This window comes from Cavia porcellus, unplaced genomic scaffold (assembly GCF_034190915.1).
Source record: "Cavia porcellus strain 051 isolate PalLab524CR breed Dunkin Hartley unplaced genomic scaffold, mCavPor4.1 scaffold_37, whole genome shotgun sequence".
Classification (NCBI taxonomy): domain Eukaryota; kingdom Metazoa; phylum Chordata; class Mammalia; order Rodentia; family Caviidae; genus Cavia; species Cavia porcellus.
In genome coordinates, this window is record NW_026947520.1 from 8,748,336 (window position 1) to 8,771,446 (window position 23,111).

At 37.0% G+C, this 23,111-nt stretch overlaps 1 protein-coding gene across 1 annotated transcript in view; it reads left to right on the top strand.

Annotated features, from left to right (window-relative positions):
* LOC134474750 (zinc finger protein 431-like) overlaps window positions 1–21,516 on the top strand; it is a 34,223-nt gene extending 12,707 nt beyond the window's left edge. Inside the window, exon 4 of the mRNA XM_063243319.1 lies at window positions 910–21,516. Coding sequence (XP_063099389.1) covers window positions 910–2,653 — 1,744 coding nt within the window. The 3' untranslated portion in view covers window positions 2,654–21,516. The remainder of the gene's footprint in view (window positions 1–909) is intronic.
* Window positions 21,517–23,111: the final 1,595 nt, after the last annotated feature.

A 23,111-nucleotide genomic window follows, 5' to 3' on the forward strand; every position in this document is an offset into this window, starting at 1 on the left:
ACACTAGGAATCAGATTTTGCAGAATGGCAAATTCAAGTTCAAACTTCACGGCTTAATGATCAGTGAAAATCTCTTAAAACACATTTAAAAAGCTATAGATTTTATGCTAATAGCTGTTGTTCATTCCCAGCATGGAAAAGAAAAAATGTCTTATATAATGTCAAAAAATAAATAATATAATGTCATTTGCCATAAGAAATAGGTGGTTCTTTCTCCCATCAATTTGGTGAAATAGCTCAGCTATAAAACCTAAAAGTTCACAGGGTACCTTTTAGATGAGAAACCAAAATATAAATTGTGGAATGAAATGAAAGAGTTAATAGAGAAAAGTAAGACTGACCATATGGAAAAGGCAACTGCAGGTTAAGGACAGAAGGGAGATTGTGATGGGGAAACATATCAGAATCATCTGTATGTCATACACATATGTACCCATGCCGAAAGTGAAGCTAAAGATTCTGCATTTCAAAAGGTACCAAATTTTAAGATTTCCAAATGTGTACCAGTCTTTTGGGAATGGTTGTTTTCAACATGTCTTATAAGGCCCTTCTGTTACTTCATGGTCAGAATTTCTTAGAAGGCATTAAAAACAGAACTTGACATTAATGCAGTCATAAAACTGAGACTCATTTCACTGTGAGTGTTTCTTTTTTTTAAATTTAATGTAAGAAAAGACTAAAAAAAAAACAAAATAAGTAGAAATGATACCACTTTCAAAGTGAAAATAAACAGTAAGAAATCTAAAGACAATGATTACATATGCTACTCAGAGAAATAGTTAATGAAATACAAAAGTGAAACATATGAAGTGGGGATTCAGAGAGCGAGACTGCAAACAGTTTTGTTCAAATCTCCAATAAAAACTTAGTAATATGGTTATCAATCTGATATGTGCTTTTTTTTTACAGAAATGACAAGCTAGGGAAATCCTATGGACGTACATCTTGGAATCAGTGTAAAGAAGTATTCCCTTGTACTGCAGAAGGTAATGTGAATGTGAAAGAAGCAGAAACACACCACAATATTCAGATCCATGAAAAATATTGCAGTGGAGAGAAATCCTATGTATGTCAGCAATGTGGAAAAGGGTTCAGCAAATCTGGACATTGTAAGCAACATGACATAATTCACACTGGAGAGAAACCCTATGTATGTAAGAAATGTGGGAAGGCTTTTAACACATGGGGATATTTTAAGAAACATGAAAGAATTCACACTGGTGAGAAACCATATATATGTAAGCAATGTGGGAAAGCTTTTATCACACATGGACATTTTAAGGCACATGAAATAATTCACACTGGAGAGAAACCATATGTATGTAAGCAATGTGGGAAAGCTTTTACCCGACATGACCATTGTAAGCAACATGAAAGAATTCACACTGGAGTGAAACCATATATATGTAAGCAATGTGGGAAAGCTTTTACCCGACATGACCATTGTAAGCAACATGAAAGAATTCACACTGGAGTGAAACCATATATATGTAAGCAATGTGGGAAAGCTTTTAACACACAGGGAGATTGTAAGAAACATGAAAGAATTCACACTGGAGAGAAACCCTATGTATGTAAGCTATGTGGGAAAGCTTTTATCACACATGGACATTGTAAGGCACATGAAATAATTCACACTGGAGAGAAACCCTATGTATGTAAGCAATGTGGCAAAGCTTTTAACACACAGGGAGATTGTAAGAAACATGAAAGAATTCACACTGGAGAGAAACCCTATGTATGTAAGCAATGTGGGAAAGCTTTTGCCCAACATGGAGCTTGTAAGCAACATGAAAGAATTCACACTGGCGAGAAACCATATGTATGTAAGCAATGTGGCAAAGCTTTTAACACACAGGCAAGTTGTAAAATACATGAAAGAATTCACACTGGAGAGAAACCCTATGTATGTAAGCAATGTGGGAAAGCTTTTATCACATATGGACATTGTAAGGCACATGAAGTAATTCACACTGGAGTGAAACCATATGTATGTAAGCAATGTGGGAAAGCTTTTACGCAACATAACTATTGTAAGCAACATGAAAGAATTCACACTGGAGAGAAACCCTATGTATGTAAGCAATGTGGGAAAGCTTTTATCACACATGGACATTGTAAGGCACATGAAATAATTCACACTGGAGTGAAACCATATATATGTAAGCAATGTGGGAAAGCTTTTAACACACGGGGAGATTGTAAGAAACATGAAAGAATTCACACTGGAGAGAAACCCTATGTATGTAAGCAATGTGGGAAAGCTTTTAACACATGGAGAGATTGTAAGAAACATGAAATAATTCACACTGGAGAGAAACCCTATGTATGTAAGCAATGTGGGAAAACTTTTAGCACACGTGCATATTGTAAGGTTCATGAAAGAATTCACACTGGAGTGAAACCCTATGTATGTAAGCAATGTGGGAAAGCTTTTAACACATGGGGAAATTGTAAGAAACATGAAAGAATTCACACTAGAGAGAAACCCTATGTATGTAAGCAATGTGGGAAAGCTTTTATCACACATGGACAGTGTAAGGAACATGAAAGAATTCACACTGGTGAGAAACCCTATATATGTAAGCAATTTGGGAAAGTTTTAGCCCAACATGGACATTGTAAGCAACATAAAAGTTCATATTCAAGATAAAACCAGTGTATATAAGCATCCTAAGAATTTTTTGACCACAATTACATATTGCATAATGCATGAAAAATGTCACACTGGGCAGAAAACTTATATATCTAAGGAATGTGGGAAAGGTTTCAGCAGAAATGCTCATTGTCCAATACATGAAAAGATTTACACTGTTGAGAAACCCTGTTTATGTGAAGAATGTGAGAAAGCTTTAACCACACATGGAATTTGTAAAATACATCAATGACTCCACACTGGTCGAGAAACCCTATGCATATAACAATGTGGCAAAACTTTTACCACATACAGTCATTGCAAAACAGATGAAACAATTCACACTGGGATTAATCACTCACTATGTAAGCAAGTGGAGACACTTTCAGCATCCAAATTGTAAGTGAAATACCTGAAAAAACTCACACAAGAGATAAATCCTATGTGTTATGGGAATACTCTCAGCACATATGATCATTGTTACATATCTGAAAGAGCTCACTGGATCCTATGTGCATTAACAGTGTGGAACATATCGCAATCCATGTTTGTTGTTAAATACATAGAAAAGGCAGCACTCTTTGGATAGTTTAGATCTAAGTTTATTTTAAAAATTCCAAGTAGACCTGAAGAAATAATTGATACAGAAGTTTGATGTCAATATTTCTTCACGAATTTTCCGGAAATGACAAATCTGAAGTGGAGCTCTACTCAAGTACACATTTTATATGGGTTTCAGTTAATCACTTATACCTCTTTAGATTTTTTAATGTGTCTTTGTGTTTCAACATGGCATCTTGTAATTAAACATGGTAAACTGAAATGGGCTTTTCACTTTCAAGTATGGATAGTGTCTATGTACTTAACATTTTGTTTTTAAAACTTAATTTTCATATTTTTGGTGAATTTTTATTTAAAGAAAAAAACCAAAAACTGTAGAAATAATACAAAATTTCTGAAAAATAAACAATAAGAAATCACTAGTTGATTAATTACATATTGTCATCTTAGAGGTAATTGTTCAAGTTACAAAATTAAAGCATACAAAGTGATATTCAAATAATGACACTGTGAACAATTTACCTCAGTGATCAAAAAAAACTTATTAATATGCTTATCTGTTCTACAAATTGTTTTTTATCTTAAAGATGGTAAAGTTAAACATGACAAAACAGAACAGTTCATAAGGAAACAAGTTAAGGAAACAGGTTTCAAAGCAAGTCCACTGAGATGTTCATTTTCTTAATGTCTATCTTAATGTCTATCTTAATGTCTCTAGTTTTCTTCCAAATAGTTGTTCCCATCTTCAGAAGCATTGAATATATACTGAACATTATAGAACTAATCAAATAATTACAGGATGATAATGGCTTTTTTGATCTTCAAGACTGATGTTGGGGAAGTTGATAATGATTACCATAATGTGTCTCATTCTCTTCATAGTAGATCTCTTTATTTTTATGTATGCTGAAACTGAACATAAGAGACTAAACTAATATCACTCTGAACAGTGAATAATAGTATCCTGAGAAGGAGAAAGGTGAGGAATTGCCTAAAAAAAGAAGGCAGAGGACATTGTTAAAAGTGTATCAGGATTTAAAAGCTACAGTAGTTCTGTTGCGCTGTTTAGTTTGATTATATTTTGTTCTGGTCTGTCTACTCATATTAGATTTGAGGGCACAGAGAGGTAACCCAAAAATAGCAGGTTATACCATGATGGTAACTGTCCTTAATTTCCAATTAACTAAAACTGAAACCCTGTATTACTTACATTGTCGTACTATAACTGATCTTATTGGAATCAGGTTTGTTTGAATGTTATTTGGCCTTGACTGATTTTATTCACATTTGGTATGCTTGCTGGTATCAAGTCCAAGAGTAGAGGCCACTACTCTGAAGATAATAAGATGTGAAACATATATATTGGGGGGCTGGGGATTTAGCTCAGTGGCTTAAGCACCTGCCTGGCAAGTGTGAGGTCATCACTTTGATCCCCAGTACCAAAAAATAAATACAAGATATAAATTCCAGGTTTATTTTTTTTATTTAAACAGAAAAAAAGAACATAAAAAACAAAGCAGTAAAAGGGTACAAATCATACAGAATTTCAAGAAAAAATACAGTAAGAAATCACTAGTTAATAGGTTACATATTGTCTTCTTAGAAACAGTTGTCCAAATTATAAAATTAAAGCATATAAAGTGAACATTCCTACAGCGAGAGTCCAGACAGTTGCATTCAATGAACCAACAAAGCTCAGTAATATGGTTTTCCTTCCTACACACTCAAACAGGCAATTATATCTCTTAGACTACCTTCCTTTCCTCTCTTCTTCAAAATTACATTTACGCTTTTGAGTTTTTGTTTTACTCCCATAGTTCTTATTACTGTTTTTTGAAGAGAATAAAACCTCAAGTGAGTTAAAAAAAACAGAGTTGGTTAGAACATAAGGATGGGCATAGTACTTGATGCAAAAATAGAATATCAGGTGATCAAAAATGGTTACCATTGTGCCTCTTGCTATTTTTAAAAAAAGTTGCTATATCATCCGGTATAATAGAATTGATCAAAACAGTACAGAACAAGACCAATAAAAACTACACTGGAGACCTTACAGGATTTGAAAAGAAGATAATATTCAAACCCTAATGGGCATCATAGTAAATCTTATTGCCTACAAAGTGGTTGCCTATACCCTCAAACTCGATACTATCAAACAAAATAGAATAAAGTAAAATCAGGCAGAACAAGATGGGGAGAGCAATACTGGGGTTAAAATCAGGTTAATAGGAAAACAAAAAAAGTTACTATAATATATCCCGCTATTTTTTAATTTGGTTTTATTTTACTTGAAAAAAATAAGAAAACATAGAATAATTTTTTTAAAAGGGTGGAGATCGAGATAAAAGAGACATTGTCATAGAACAACACAGGTCACAACTGCACAATTAAAGCATTTTGTTTCACCACCAGATAATCTAACATAATATTTTCACCATAGTGCCTCTTTCCTTGAATTGTTTGAATATAATGTCGTATACTATAGAATCAATCATATCAAGACAGTGTGAAGCCATTCAAGAGAATGAAAGAATTACAGAGTATTTAGAGCCAGTTAACAGAAAATGGACAACGATTTCTATATTATCTCTTTGCCTGTGAAAAATTTTATTTATACTATCACATACAGTAAAATATATTAAGTTACAACATGTTAAAACCAGTGGTAACATGTACAACAGCTTGATGGGAGTTCCAAAGAAGATGATATTAAATCAGCACCAGCTTTTATGATGTGTTATTTTCTTCAGAATAGCTATTTGTACTATCACCAATACTAAAATTGAAAAACCCAGGGTAAAACCATTGCACTTCATACCATGTTGATTGTACTACAGTTGCTTTGTAGTGTAACTTCAAGTCAGGGATTGTGGTACCTCCTGCCTTGCTTTTGCTGCATCTAACTGTCCTTGCTATTCTAGGTTTCTTCTCATCCCAGATGAATTTTAGGGATGATTTCTCAAGTTCTATGAGGTATGTTGATGGTATTTTTATCAGAATTGCATTGCACTTAATAATGAGTGAAAACATTATATGGATTCAAACCAATATGATTGGGTATCATGATTACCACATACTTCTATGTATTATCATTTCTTATACTAGGGATTATATTCAGTATTTATACATGTGAGTTTGATTTATTTCACATATGAGTATGGTCTCAATCTGCATCTATTTATTTATATGTCAATGTGATCATTCTTTATAGCTGAGTAGTACTCCATTGTATAAAAACACCATAACTTTTTTATCCATTACTCAGTTGATGGACACTTAGGTTGTTTCCAAGATCTGGCTATTACAAACTGTGCTGCTATAAAAATGGGTGCACATATATCACTGTGGAATGATGCTTTCAGTTCTTCTGTGAATATGCCTAGAAGTAGAATAGCTGGGTCAAAAGGTGCTTCCAGGCCCAGCTTTCTGAGAAATCTCCAGACTGCCCTCCACAATGGTTGCACCAGTCTACACTCCCACAAACAGTGCAGAAGAGTTCCTTTTTCCCAACAGCATCTCTAATATGTGTTGTTGGCAGTTTTCTTGATCTTGGCCATTCTTTCAGAAGTGAGATAAAATCTCAGTGTGGTTCTAATTTACATTTCTCTAATGACCATTTATGGTGAACATTTTTTCATGTATTTATTTGTCATTTATATTTCTTCATCTCAAAATTGTTTATTCATCTCAGATGCTCATTTTTGGATTGGGTCTTTGAATTTTGGTGGTCTCATTTTTTAAAATACTTTATATGTTATAGACAGAAGTCCTCTGTCTGAGGGGCAGTTCACTAAGACTTTTTCCTAGTTTGTGGGTTTTCTTTTCACTATACTGGAGATTTCTTTTGATGTGCAGAAACTTTTTTATAAGAGGTGATCCCAGTTATTGATTCTGGGAAGCATTTCCCATGCGGTTTGAGTCCTGTTCATCAATTCTCTACCTACCCCTATGTCTTCAAGGTTTTTACCCAATTTGTCTTCCCATAGATTTAGTGTTTCTGTTTTAATATTTAGATCTTTGATCCTTTTAGATTTTATTTTAGTACATGGTGATAGGCATGGGTCTAGTTTTAGTTTTAGGCATATGGAGAGCCAGTTTTTCACCACCATTTATTAAACAGAATGTCATTCTTCCAGTGAACATGTTTGGCCCATTTATCAAAGATAAGGTATTTGAGTGTGTTTGTAGTGGTGGTTGTATCTTCTCATCGATTCCACTGATCTTTGGCTCTGTTTCAATTCCAGTACCATGTTGATTGTACTACAGTTGCTTTGTAGTATAACTTCAAGTCAGGGATTGTGGTACCTCCTGTCTTGCTTTTGCTGCTTCTCACTGTCCTTGCTATTCTGGGTTTCTTCTCATCCCAGATGAATTTTAGGGATGATTTCTCAAGTTCTATGAGGTATGTTGATGGTATTTTTATCAGGATTGCATTGCATCTGTATAAAAGTTTTGGGAGAATGGCCATTTTCACAATATTTATTCTTCCTATCCATGAGCAAGGGATGTCTTTCCATTTTCTGAGATCATCTTCAATTTCATTTTTCAGTGTGTTATAATTTTCCCTGTATAGGTCTTTCACTTCTTTCGTGAGAGTAATTCCTAAATATTTCATGTTTTTGGTTGCTAGTGTGAAGGGTGTGGCCTCTCTTATTTCTGTCTCTGTGACTTTGTTGTTAGTGTATAGGAATGCTATTGATTTTTGAGTATTGATTCTATCCAGCTACATTACTGAATTTATTATATCTAGGAGTCTTTCAATAGAGCTTTGGGGATCTTCTATATAAAGAATCATGTCATCTGCAAATAATGATAATTTAACTTCTTCTTTTCCTATATTTAAGCCTTTTATTTCTCTCTTGTCTAATTGCTCTGCCCAGTATTTCCAGTAGTATATTAAATAGGAGCTGTGATAAGGGACATCCTTGTCTTGTGCCTGATTTTAAAGTAAAGGCCCTCAATTTTTGACCATTTAGTATGGTACTGGCTGTTGTTTTGTCATTGCCGGCCTTAATTATATTGAGGTAAGGACCATCTATTCCAATTTTCTGCAAGGCTCTTATCATAAATGAATGTTGGACCTTATCAAAAGCCTTTTCTGCATCTATAGTAATGACCATGTGATTATAACTTTTGGCTCTATTGATATGGTGTATTACATTTATTGATTTACATATATTAAACAATCTCTGCATGCCTGGGATGACTCCCCCTTCATCATGATATATGATCTTGTTGATTTGCTGCATCCTATCTGCCAAAATTTTATTGAGGATTTTTGCATCCTCCTTCATTAGGCAGATTGGTCTGTAGTTCTCTTTCTCAGTTGGGTCCTCCTCTGGTTTTTGTACTAGAGTAATATTTGCTTCTAGGAATGATTTATGAAGGATTGCTTCCCTTTCCATTTCATTGAAGAGTTTGCAGAGTGTTGGCATTAGGTCTTCTTTATATTTCTTGTAGAATTCTTCAGCGAATCCGTCTGGGCCTGGGCTCTTCTTTGTAGGTAATTATTTTATTATGTTTTCAATTTCATTAATAGAATTTGGGTTATTCAGTAGTTTTACATCTTCATGACCTAGCTGTGGTACTTCATATGCTTTAGGAATCTGTCTATTTCCTCTGTGTTATAAAACTTTGAGAGTAGAAGTTTTCGAAATAGGTTTGATGGTCTTCTGTATTTCAATAGGGTCTGTAGTAATTTCACCTCTTTTATTCCTTATTGCTTGAATTTGAACTTTTTCTTACATTTTTTAAATAAGGTTGGCTAGGGGCTTTTCAATTTTATTTATTCTTTCAAAGAACCAGGTCTTTGATTCATTGGTTTTTTGGATTGTTTCTTTAGTCTCTATTGCATTGATTTCTGCTCTGATTTTTATAATTTCTTTTCTTTTGGCTTTGGGCTTGACTTGCTCTTCTTTTTCTAGATGTTTGGGGTATAACATCAGGTTATTTATTTGTATTCATTCTGTTTTCCTAATGTGGGAACTCGTGCAATAAATTTTCCTCAGAGGACAGCTTTCATTGCATCACACAGATTCTGGTATGTTGTATCTGTGTTTCCATTTGTTTGTAGGTATTGTTTAATTTATTCTTTAATTTCCTCTGTGACTCACTGATTACTCAAGAGTGTTATTCTGTTTCCATGTGTTTGTGGGATTTTTGCAGTATCTTTTATCATTAATTTCTAATTTCATAGTGGTATGGTCTCGTAGCATGCAAGGGATACTTTCAACGCTTTAGCATTTATTTAAATATGCTCTGTGAATTAACATATGGGCTATTTTAGAGACTGACCCATGTAATACTGAGAAGAATGTGTATTCTGTTGTTGTTGGGTAGAATACTCTGTATATGTCTATTAAATCCTTTTATTCACAGGTGCGATTCAGTTCTTTTATTTCTTTGCTCATTTTCTGTCTGGTTGATCTGTCCATTGGTGTCAGTGGTGTGTTAAGATCTCCTGTTAAAATTGTGCTACTACTAATTTGATTTTTCATTTTTGTTAGTACTTGTTTTATATAATTGGGTGATCTGGAGTTTGGTGCATGTAAATTTAAGATAGTTTTCTCTTCCTCTTGGAGTTTTCCCCTAAGAACTATGTAGTGACCTTCTTCATCCCTTCTGATCATTATTGGCTTGACTTGCTGGTCTTGGCAGGAAACCACGGGTTCTACATCAGGTTTGATTATTAACTGCTTTCACATCCTACAACATCTTCAAAGTTGCATTTTTATAAAAATAGCTATATAATGTTATGCTTACTTGTATAGTCCCTGATGATGTAGACAATTCAATTGAAAATAACAAGAGAAAGCATAGCAAGTAGTGTATATCACCTAATATTGTGTTCTTATATGTCTCTTTCATATCAGGATTTTCTAGAAATTTGTTTTGTTGTCTTATTTTGATCTGTTTTCCCCCATAACACAGAAAGGATAGATATACACATAGAGATTCACACATTGGAAGAATTTCTAACCTATTTATTTAAACAAATAATATAATGCATAATGTAATGCACAGATACTCTGAAGAAGTGACACTAAGAAACCCAATGCTAATTCTGTAGCATTATGATATAAAATTGAGCAATACTATTATTCATTGTTCAGAGTGATATTAGTCGAGTCTCTAGTTTTTTTGGGAATTGTAATTTTAACGTGGCGTTGTTTTAATCTTTTGATGCACATGCTTCATTTTCTCTTTCATAAATGATGTTTCTGAAGTTGAGGCAATATTTGGCATTAAGGTATACATTTGTAGAGGCTTGGAGTATGTGTTTTTGAAAAACTTGTGTTCTTTTCACATAACTTGTACATTAATGAATGTTATGTTTTCCAAGTTGTGACAAGACATCTGCTGATTTCCTAACATCACTGGATATTATACCATATAAATTATGTTGCCTGATTTTGTTTCTCAGTGGAGCCAATATTTGTCATTTAAGTAAACCTTTGTTTTTCTAACCATCAGAATTTTACTTGTTATGTTTATATTACATCTTTATTTGCTACTAAAGTTTCCCCACATGTACCAAATGTAAACCATACTACTGTGAATTTCTGATTGTGCCATACTGACAGAATCATAACTTGTCTCCAATAGCACATCACAATATATATATCAGAATCTCCAGAAATTATAAAATTTGGCATGATTTATGAGTAACCATACTTTGAAATCAGTTTTTCTTTCATATGGAGTTGTTTTTGGGGAAAATGTTGTTTTTGGATGTATCATGCAAATGCCTTTATTTTATTCCTTGATGCTGTGAATGCATTATATATTTTGTAATTATTACTTTTTTTTCCTAAAATACTGAAGTAATGGCATGAAGGGAAACCTAAATTATGAGCTGTCAACACAGTAAAAAGTAAATTTGCTAAATTAAGTTTCAGATTGTGTTCTGTTTTACTGAATTGTGAATTTATACAATGGCATATCACTTTATTTATAAGGACCAGTGCATGATGTTTGTGTTGTGTACTAATTATCTTTAAACACATACAGTGGGCCACGAGTTCCAGTTGGTTTCCTGTTGCCTGTGGTTTTCACTTCCATTTTAACATTCATGTAATTTGTAACATGTTTAATGCAGTGTTGTTGAATACAAAATCTGCTTAGGAATTATGTTGTTAAAAACAGTGGTGTCATGAAGACACAAGTGAACATTGCATTAAATACCCCTAACCCAGTGAAGATAGCTTGCCCAAGTCTCAATTATCCTTGGGAAAATAAATTCCTCACCTCTTATGTAACCACCACTAAAACTATATCTATTTTGTACTTATAGAACCTGATACACTTCACAAAGTAAAAGACACTGTGAAGTACATTGTCAGCCTCTATGCACTACACCATGTGGCCAGATTCCCTGCAGCATATTTCTTCTTAGCATTAATGGGAATATTTGGAGTTTGTATTACAGCTAATAATAGAATACTGAATCTATAAGACATATATCCTGAATACATGCACTTTCTCATTTTACCATGAAAGTAAGTCTTGCTGGTCCTATTGATGCATGCTTGTAATCCTAGCACCTCAGTGGGCTTAAATTAGTGGAAGAGGAATTTGAGTCTAACCTACACAATTAGAGTGGCTTGTCTCAAAATATATCTTCAAGTTCTGCAGATGTTGCTTAATGCTTTAGATCTCCTCCTTTTCATCGCCAGCATCAACATTTTTTAATACTCACAATTGCACATCAGTAGTTATCCTTTTATCGGTTGGCCATGTAGCAGTTATCCCAGAGAATCACTTGGGAAACACATTTGTTTTTGCAGTGACCATCATGAGCATCATTTGGGCAGTTGTCAATTTAACCCATTCATTCTTGTATTGAAAACAGTAGAATTGTCACTTTTATATTCCTTGTTATTTTATAAAAACTAACAAAAAGTATGCAATTTTTGATCATTTTGTATTTAAATAATTGCATTGGTAAGGAGTTACCTATAAAGATTAGGCTAAAGATGATTTCTTTAGTTCAAGCATCAGGAGAGAATGAGATGGGATGATAATGGCTTTAAAGCTGACTTTGGGAGGCAATTGCTAGATGGTTTAGCAGAGTGTGAAACAATTGTTTTTATGCCTGCACTTGAAGTTTAAGGAAACAAGTACATTGAGGTCAAGAATATAAATGTATGATAGGGTAAAAGAATCACTACTGCAAATTGTGATTTTTCTTTTATTCAGGAAGTGTACTTTTTTTGGTAATTTGTGCAGCAGTCTCAAATATGCCTCTATTGGAGTAAAACATAGTGAAACATGAAAGAGCTAGACATTGCGTGTTCTGAATGTAGAGGTATTAAAAAACATTTTTTAAATACTATTGCTGCTGTTTTGTGTAGAAAATAAGATAGGGTGACAAAACAAGCAAAAAGGACTGTGTAAGATATTAATCCTCCTGCATAAACATAGAAGCCACAAAAAGTCAAACCAAAAGGATGAAGAAATAAACTACAGAATGAGAGAAATTTTGCCTATTACTCCCTGACAGCTAACATGTAAAACCAATAGGAACGTGAAAGGAAGGCACATTTTTCAGAATATGTACAAATTGCCAAGAAATACTTGAAGAACTATTGAGCATTTTTGCACAATAAAGAAATGCAAATAGGGACATCATTTCATTGAAGAGAGAACTAATCACCATAAGATCTATTTAATCTTACTATAGGAACTATTTAATCTTATTGGTGGTAATGTAGGTAAGTAGTTCAACTACTACTGAAGTCAGTTTTTAAAGTATTCATAAGACTAAAATTAGTAATTCTCATTAGTGCAGTGCCTCCTTTAGTGGGTCTCTTCCCCAAAGAGTTAAGGACATATTGCAGTGATGCATGTGCATTCCTGTTACTGCAGCAATAGTCATTTTTCTGTGGAGAGCAGCAGCAAGCACTGCTCCATCACCACCAAATACCAATGATGAACAACAAATACTCACTAGTGTACTCCATTTGATAAACTGTGATATTTTATTGTGAAGTGGGCTGTATCTTAGGTTTTCCTAGTAGACTACAGGTCAGTATAAATATGATAGTCATACTAATGTCACAAGGCCATCACTAGTACACTATTACATTTATTAGATTTGATATATTTATCTTTTTGAGGAAACATGTTGCTATGAAGTTCAGGCTGGCTTTGAGGTCACATTATAACCCAGAGTGGTCTCAAACAATTCTCCTTCCTTAGTGTCTCAAGTGCTGGGCTCCACACAAGAGCCACCAGGCCTAGTTTATATTTGGTATATTAAGTGCATATTCAGGATATTTTATTTCAACTGTTTTTGTTGTTAAAGTATTTCCATATTTTACCTCCAGCATTTGTAGAAACTTCGGCCTTATTGAGGTGGTGATGTGCATATCACCAGCCTCATGACATTGTTTGCTGGGTTCAGAGCTGTCAGTGTACTGCAGTGAAACATATCTGTACATAACTGTTTCTTTTTCTACTTTCCTTAGAAAACATTTTTAAAATTTCCATGGATAATCAGAGGATCAGTAACCCTGGCTAGAGTTTCATGCAAATTCTGACAGTTAACTACAGTGTAGCACTGACCCAAAGATACTCTCTGTCATCTGAGAGTCTCTATATTCCTGTCTGTACACACACTTTGTGCCTGAGCCATCACCTGTTGTCGGTCCCAGAGTCTGCTGCAAGGCTATGGAACACATAGCTTTGTGACCGCCTCTAGACTGGTGTCCTATATGCCACTCTGCTGAGGCAGAGCACAGCTTCTGGCAGGAAGCCAGAGGCTCTAAGGCTCTGAGACAACACTGGTTTTTCTTTGTGAACACAGATAATATTATATGTCTGTAAGACAGACAGCTCTGTCCCATATTTCGACCCAGGAAGACAGAAGAGGAATCTGGAGACTGTGGATTAGACAGGGGTGCTGCCCTTCTGCTCTGCCAGCCTGGTCTTGGGTGGGAACCTGACAGTGGCCCAGGCTTGCATCCTCCCAGCACCTGCACCTGCCCAAGAGGATCTGCCCTCAGGGCATGTCAGACCCAGTCACACTTGACTTAGGGCAGGAATTGTGTAGGGGGATTCACAGTGGTGGTCAGGCCTTAATGTTACTCTGCTGGACTCAGTGAGTCTGAGTGGCTTGTGGCTGAGTCTAGTGACACCTGTCCTCATCTCTCTCCTGCCTCTGGGTGCCAGAAGGCTGGGGACAGTGAGCCCTGTCCTTTAATGCCCTTGTCATTTGGCATTTGCCCATAATCATCCTGAAGGCTCTGGGATGAGTGAACCATTTTTTCAGCCATTTCCACATTGTCTACCTATGCGGGATCCTGAAGCTGGGGTCTCGTGTCCTGAGAAAGCACCATAACCTGCTCCCTGTTCACTGTCTTGAGCCAACTGTCTGTAAAGACCAACTGTCACCAGACCAAGGTGCCTGGTGACCTGAGCCTTCAGAGTTCTGTTTGGACCTATCGCCAAGGAAGTGAGGTCATGCACTGGGGTCCACAGTTTGGCCTTCCTCTGTGATATCACCTTTCTTTTTGTTGTGAAACAAATCTATGTCCTCCTTAAAAACAACAAGTTAAAATGCTAGAAAACAGTGTATACATTTAGACTTTGCTGCACTTTGAAAATTTTAATGCAGCAAACATGTAAATGCTTCAGATGTGTCAGGCTAGGTGCCAAACACAAATGCCCATCCAAAGGATCCGTTGTCTCGGAGGATGAAAGACACATTGTCTTCTGTTAAAGATTTGTCAAATGTTAGGAAGACTTCCTTTCTTGGGCTTATGTTAGTTTCATTTCAGTTCCATTAGGAAGCAGAATACCCATAATAATTTTACCAAACAATGTAAAGGTCTCATGTTATAAACCCCATATATCCAGGGGAGGAGGATTCATAGCCAGTTTTACTCTCACGAGCTTAGGAATGATTATTTATTCAATCTTAGATGTTCAACTCAGCTATATACTGTAGTTCTCCAAACTCTGAACTCCAGGGAGGGGGGACAGCAGGTGGTGAGTACAAGGGGAGGTGACATCATCAACCCATACTGATGAAGGACACATATGCATCACTCCTGGAGAAATTGTCTCCTAGCTGCTGCTGTCACTTCCTTTCCTCCCATCCCAATCAGAACATGGGCTTTGTGTTCCTGATGGGTAGTTTCCCTTTCCTAGAGGTGATGGTGCTGAGCCTTTTCAGTTGTAATACTCTTTGGTTGGTCTCCTTGAAGCAGTGTTTCCATGCCGGTCTCTCTCTGTGCTGCAACCACCCACTATTATGTGGCTGAACCAAGCACATGCACCTGTCACCCATCTTGTGATGGCCATTTTTTATTTTTTTGGGTGAGACTTCAAAAGGAAGCTGCCACACTCATTATTACACAAGAATTTGAGTGCATACTGACATTTATTTCAAAGAAAATGCATCATATTGCTGGTGTATGAATAACTTAGAACTTCTTGCTGTATCTTTGGAAGCAGATGTTTAAAGCAGAGTTATGTGGTTCCTGTTTTATTTTGTTTTGTGTTATTTTGCTATACTATATTATGCTCTGTTATGTTATATTATGTTATCTGTTGGTGAGGATTTTGAAGGTCCTTCAGGGTGTTTTCAGTACTTTCTGATTTGGTTTTGTATAACCAACCTGATGAACTTTGAGAATATCAAAAACTTTGAGGAATTTTGTTTTGGAGAAAATTTAAAGAGGAAAACACAATCAGGGATGTTGGTGCACACCTGTCATTCCAGGACTCCGAAGGCTGAGGCAGAAAGTTTGTGGTGAGTTTTAGGTCATCCTGGGCTACAAGGGAAGATCAAGGTCAGACTGAACTGCATAGAAAAACCCTGTCTGAAGAAAAAGGAAAGAAGAATGAGACCAAAAAAAAATGATAAAAATGAAAAGTCAAAAATAGACTTTCTAGTGAGAAATCTTTGTGAGGTTCTCTTGCATGTGTACTTTAGTCAGCACACCTAGCATAAGGTTTACCATCATGGAGACATTGATGTGCTTCCTGGTGTTTGTACTCTTTCAATTTTTAAATGCTTTTTACTTAGATGACTGCAGATATGCTGCTAACTATATCCTTTTAGGATTTGGGTAGTTCAGTATGAAGAGATTTTGATCATTCTGGTTTTTTTTTTCTGTCCTAAATATATATTAATACCAGATTTTGAGCAAAGGATTACTATTTTATTTTGAAATAATAATAAGAATCATATAAAGATACACTTTTTAAGTCTATAAAGAGATAAAATAAGTATAGATCAATAGTGATTAATGTACCTTGTTCAGTGACTTCTGAGATTTCTTAAAGATCAATATTTTCATACATTTGTAAAAGCTTTGGTTTGGTACAAATTTTAAGACATGGTCTCACTAATTTTCTAAATGTGCCAGGCTAGGCTTAAACCTTTCCTCATCATTCCTCCCCCTCCCAGGGTGCTGGGATTACAGGTGTATATTATCCTGAGTTGGCAATGGGTAGCAATGTTGTGTATTCATGCAATAAAATGTTTGGCTTTGGTCTTCAGACACTTTGTAGACGGAGTCTCTCTAGTTAAGCTGTCTGCACCCTCCTAGCCTGCAGCTTCTTTCACAGTGAGTAGGACTGAAAATCCCATTAACACTGTTAGTAGATTCTCTGCTTTTCTAACTGTGGTCAGCAGGCACTTCAGAAGATTACTCCAAATGCCTTCAGCACTAGGATTGAGGCTTGGTGTCTTTGAAGCACATTCTCTTTTTCTTTGATCCCTCATGGAATTTGATGATTGTTTGAAGTCAAATCACAAGAAAGGTGGGAAGGTTAAAGCTACTTGGGGCACACTCCCCTCCAGAAGGCCAGGCCAGTGTAAAAATTTATTTACCCTCCTGGTGTCAGTTGCAAGGTTTTTTGTTTGTTTGTTTGTTTGTTTTGTTTTGTTTTTGTTTTTTTGTTGTTCAATTTCTAGGATTTGAATACAGAGCTTTGCATTGGCTTCTTTGTCTTCACCTTTTAACACTTTTCTTGTTTTGAGCCATGTCCTTAATAAATGGCTAAATTGCTGAGGCTCACCTTGAATTTGTGATGCTCCTGACTCTGCCTTCCAGACTGCTAGGATTACAAGCCACACCACTGACCTGGTCTCATCATAGTGTTGTTAAAAACTTATTGGCTGAGCAAGGAATGATGAAAATGCCTGTAATGCCTATACTCAAGTGACTGAGGCAGCAGGGTTCCTGGGATTTCCAGACAAGCCTGCAGCATATTCTGAGTTCAGCTCAGGCTACAATGACATAGGGAGACCCTGACTATAAAAAGAAAATGAAAAAATAGGGAAGAAAAGGAAAGGAAAGAAAAGGAAAGGAAAGAAGAAATAAAATAAAATTCCTAGTGATTTTGTCATTTGGTGTGCATCTGGGCAAGCTGTTTTAGTCTGTGTCCTTTTCTTCCAGTGTAAAACCCTTTTGACTACTGTTACTTTATAATACCTGGAAACTAGTACTTTTATGCCTCCTCTTTTAATGTTCTTCCTGTGGCTATAGGATGACTCTTTTAATTCCTTGTGAATTGTCATTTTTTTTATGTTCCTAAGAAAATGGCATGGATACTTTGACAGGAATGGCACTGAAACCCCTGGTTGCTCTGGGTAGCATGTACATTATAACATGAATTCTTCCCATCCCTCATCACAGTGTGGCTTTTCTTCTGTTAGTGCTCTTCTACTTATTGCATTCCAAGAAGATGTGAGTTTGCTTCAATTTCTCTAATCAATAGTTATTTTTGATTATTTATGAAATGAATTGTGTCCTTTGTATTTGAGGCTACAATTTGTTTGTAGTACTAGTAATGAACTGATTAGGGCATGTTACTCATGTATCCTGCAATTTAAGTGATTTGTGAATGTGTTCTATAAGGTTGTCAATGGAGTTTAAATTTCTTATATAGAATGCTGCACCCTCAGGAAAACTGAGACAACACTTAATTCTTCCTTTCTGATTTGGAAGGCTTTGCTTTCTCTTTCTGGATTAACTTCTATGGCCAGGACTTCGAGTACTGTATGTTGAAAAGAGTTGCAAGCCTTGTCTTCTTCCTGACCCTAGAAGCAAAGCTTGCAGCTTGTCAGCCTCTTAGTACCATGTCAAGGATGGAGCTTGCCATGCTGTGCTGAGGTCCATTCCTCCTACTTATAGTCTATGAATGATTTTTATCATGAAAAAATGGTGACCTTTTGAGGTTCTCAAAGCTGTTTTTCCAAATCTCTTCAGGGGTTAGCTGTGCCTTATGCTGTGAATGTGGTAAGTGACACACACAATAGTTTGTGCGAGAGGGAACATTCTTGCACCACCGAGACTGAGCCCAGTGTTGATCATGTTGGTTAATTTTGAACATGCTGGTGAGTTAATGTGGCAAACATTTAGCTGAATACTTTTGTGTATGTTTGTTAGGAATATTTGCCAACAGAGTGTTTTCACTTATTTTATTTTTAACACATTATTGTCTGGCTTCATTCTCAAGATGACTTGTCACTTAAAAGAACTTGGTGGTGATTTTTTTCTCCAACTTGATGGAAGAATTTAAAAACAATCAGTATTCATTCTTTATCACATACTGGATAAAATCCACCAGTGCACGTATTGTATCCTAGCTTTGTTGTTGTTATGAAGCAGCTGTGAAGTTTACCCATTGCCTGTGCTCCTTATTGCTCTGTTCATCACACTGTTTACTTCTGATGCGTGTGGTTTGGGGACATCAATGGACACCACATATTCTTTAAGGGTCACATTTCATTTTATTTACGGATGCTACCATTTACTTTTGTATCTTCAAACTATCTCCATAATATATAATTTTGTGAGTAACTCCTTTCAGTTACTCAGTTTTTAATGCACACTCTTGCAGGGTTTGGTTACTGCTGGAGGAAACTGGGGCTAGTGAGGGCCTGGTCTCTTATTTAAGGTCTTGTACCCTGACCTGCCTGCAGTGCCTCCATCTGATGGCCTGCACCCTGTAAACACCTTTCCTTTTCCATAGCTATGGTGAGTCCACATGTGGCAGTTCAGATCTGCAGCTGGGTGGAAAACATTCAGTCAATTTGAGTTCTGCAACAGACTGACCTCATACAGAGCTCCCCTGAGTGAGACAGGGGGCCTCAGGCATGTGGGGAGGAGCTCTGGAACTATTTCAGCTCTCTCCTGTCCAGTGTGAAGTGTGTGACGCTTTCCTTAGAACTCACCGATGGATGAGGCAGCCTAGACTGGGCCTTTTTTAGCCATGGTTCCTGCTAGGTGCCATGGTGTCCTGCTCCTCCACCTGGACCATCTCTCTGATTTCAGATCTCCACAGAGATCTGAGCAGACTCAGTTTTCCTCTACCAGGCTCTAACTCTATGCTGAGGATTCAGCTGAAATATCTTCGACCCTCAAATTCATCTTACATACATTTAACCTGGATATTCCACTTCTAAGGCTCATTATAAAAAATGATATTGATAGACACCATATTCTCTTCTTAATCAGTTAAGGTGTGGACAGTTAGAAACCATGAATGTTGCACAGCACAGCTGCTCAGTTAATTATAAATAACAGCCACTGAAAATGTTGAAAGAAGGCCATGTCCTAGGCCATGTCCCTGATCTTTCCTGAGATGGAAGAGAGCTTGTGTCCTGGCTCTCTCTCCACCCAGAAGTGAAGAGACACAGGCCTGCACAACAGGTGAGGACAGGAGAGAGGAGCTGGTCAATGGCAGATGTCTCATCCTGGGAGGGATGCCTTTGGGGATTTTCCATTTTGTTTTCCACTGCATTATTTATAGTGCTCCACTCAATATTACTTCTCTCCTGTTCAATTCACTTAAGAATAAATAGTTGGTATTTTCTTGAATAGGTGAGTGGAAATGGATGACTTAATTTTCTTTTATCTGTAATCTAGGATAATCATATAGAAGAACATTCAAGCATTTCTTTATAGATATATAAAATGAGTCTTTTTATTCAGAAATGCAACACATCATTCATGACTAACTTTTACATCCCCAACACATAAAGCCATGTGGATCCCGCTTTGGTGGGTGTCCTGCCCTCCCTACCTGAGAATTCACTGTGCTCATCTGTGTCTGGTAGATGACACCCAGAATCTTCTTCACTGTCTCTTTTGCCAGTATGGAAGACTTGAATCTTCCTGTGCTCAGGCCAAGCAGGGAGTGTGCAGCATGCAGAGGAGCCAGAACCTCCTGCCTTACACCCATTTCCACCACTGCATCCATGCTGCAGCCCTGCAGGCCCAATAAGGCAGATCCACCAGGGTACAGCAAAGACTCTGCCACCTCAGCCCCAGGGACCTCAACTCCTGGGTCCTGGCCTCAGTCTCCACCAGGCTCCAGGCCCTGCCCTGGGTTGGACATTCATAGTGGGCCAGACACAACATCAGTGTCTTGGGGCTAAGTCCATTTTACACAGTGACCCTTCCATTCTGCAAATTTTGATCCTTTCCTTTGTAAATGAGGCTGAGGCATTGGAGACAAAACCCGCACATTAGCATTAATTTTTGTTTTTCTTTCCCCTTCTTCCTCTTCCTCTTCCTCTTCCTCTTCCTCCTCCTCCTCCTCTTCTTCTTCTTCTTCTTCTTCTTCTTCTTCTTCTTCTTCTTCTTCTTCTTCTTCTTCTTCTTCTTCTTCATCTCTTCATCTTTGTCTTTGTCCTTGTCTTGGACTTCTTTGTCTTTGACTTCTTTGTCTTCTTCATGGTTTCTTTGTTGCTTTAAGCATATATTTAGAGGTGCATTTTGCCAAAAACCTTTCTTTGTCTTTTCACTTTCTAGTTAACTGAAGTTTTTACAGATCTCTATTGCAATTGTAACCGTCTGTGTTTCAATGCTCAGAATCCATTCTGCAGCTTGGTAGAATGAGGGAAGTAAAGCAGAAACTGAACTTGGGGAAGTTTTTGTGCATTTTAGCATATCGTACAACAACCCCTGACTCATGGCTTTTTACCTCAAAAATATGGACTTCAGCAGCAAGTGAGTCTGCCACAGACAAAATGAGTTTCCTGTATGTATTTCAAACAATCTCATTTCCCCTCAACTTGTGAAGCACATGGTATAGGTTTCTTATGGCCAAACTTGAAAAATTATTTCCAGTACATGAAAGGCTGCCACTGGTCCAGAAATCATGACAGAACTTTCTTGTAAACATATAGTCTGATCCACACCCTGGCCGACAGAAGCTAAGAGAGTCAGAGATGGCTGGCACAGATAGAAACACCTCAAAATTGTCAACTACCAGCTGCAACAAGCAGGAACCACTTTGCTGACCTTTCAGTGTTGGGTGATGGAATTGTGTGGTGGGTTTTGCACTAGGTTTTCTGAGACAGCTCAGTAAATCCAGGTTGCTGCCTGGATCCCCCTTCCTGCAGTGCAATACAAACAGGAAGTCATAGCTTTGTTTTGCCATATTTGAATGTATTCTCTCCCCCCCAAAAAAGTAATAAGAACTAAGGAGTAATAAAATCCAAAATGTGTAAATTTTGTTGTAAAAAAGAGAGGGGGAAAAAAAGAGCTCTAACAGATATAACAGCAACTGTGTTTAGGGGTGTTAAATAGCTGACTATATTAATGTTTTTGGATCATTGAACACAGCTGTTTGCAGTCTCCCTGTTTGAATGTCCACTTTGTATTCTTTGATACTGTGATTTGAGCAACTATTTTCAAGATGATAATATGTAATCTATTAACAGGTGATTTCTTACTGTTATGTTTTTTTTTTTGTAGTTCTGTATTACGTGTACCCTTACACTGCTTTGTTTTGTTTTGTGTTTTTCTCTTTTTCCTCTTAAATAAAATTAAAAAAAAAAACAGGAAGTCATGAACATGCATCGATTATTTGAAAATTTCTATTGCAGTTATGAAACTTGAATGCATGAAAATCCACATTTCTGACATAGCAGACCCACCCACGTGCATTACCACCATATCTTGTAAAGGGTCAGTTTATTTATACAAAATGCAGAATGATGTTCTCAACCTTGATTTTCCAGACTGGTGCATTTCTTGAAGGGAAGTCCTTTCTTCAAGGGAATTTCTTGAAGGGAAGTCATCAGTCATTCTTGAATGGAAGCTAAATGATTTAGTTTGAGTAAACTTCAAGTATGTTGCTGTGCTTCTGTGTGATGTCCTCGCTGCCAGACATGAGGAAGGCAATGAGTGGGATCTGCTGCAGGCTTAGCCCCAGAGGGACACATTTTGCACAGCTGTGTCAGGCAGGGCTCTCCATCACCTGACTGGCCACCCTGGTATACAAATACCCTTGCCCAGTGTTGTCTCTGGCTTTGGGAGGTGCTGGATTGCAGTGGAGATGCCCAGTGTACTGGCTGGCACTGGGGAAACCTTGTCATGCCATGAGTTTGTCATCCTTAGCCCTGTACCTCTGTTGCCCTGGGGCCAGGCCAAGGTTCCCCCCAGCTGCAGTGAACAGCATCGTCCAGACAGCTCTCCTTGTGCGTACTCTATGTGGAGGCTAGCAAGGATCCCAGCTCATTCCTGCTTCAAAGAGTATTGTGAATCAAACTCTTGAAAATTTGTGCAGCATTCTGTGATGTAGAAAACTCTATTCTTGGTCCTAGGAGTTCTGGGGAAGGCTGTATAGAGCTCTGATGGGAGCTGCGAGATATGGCTGTGCTCTGCGTTTCCCATTGTTTTTCAGCACCTGCCTTAAAATGTGTCAGTGGATGGGGGAACAGCACTTTTCAGGGATGTGTGCCTGCAGGAAACCGGTTTAGGAGGCTCAGTGTTTTGTGTGCTTGTTGGCCATGTCTGGTGATTCCCTTTGAGTTAGAAGAATTTGCAATTTCCCTCACAAAATGGACTCATGAAACCTTTTTCACACTTGTAATAAAAACCATCTATCTGACTATTGGTTGTAAATAAAGGTTTCCTGTTTTGGTTTTTGCATTATTGTTGTTTTT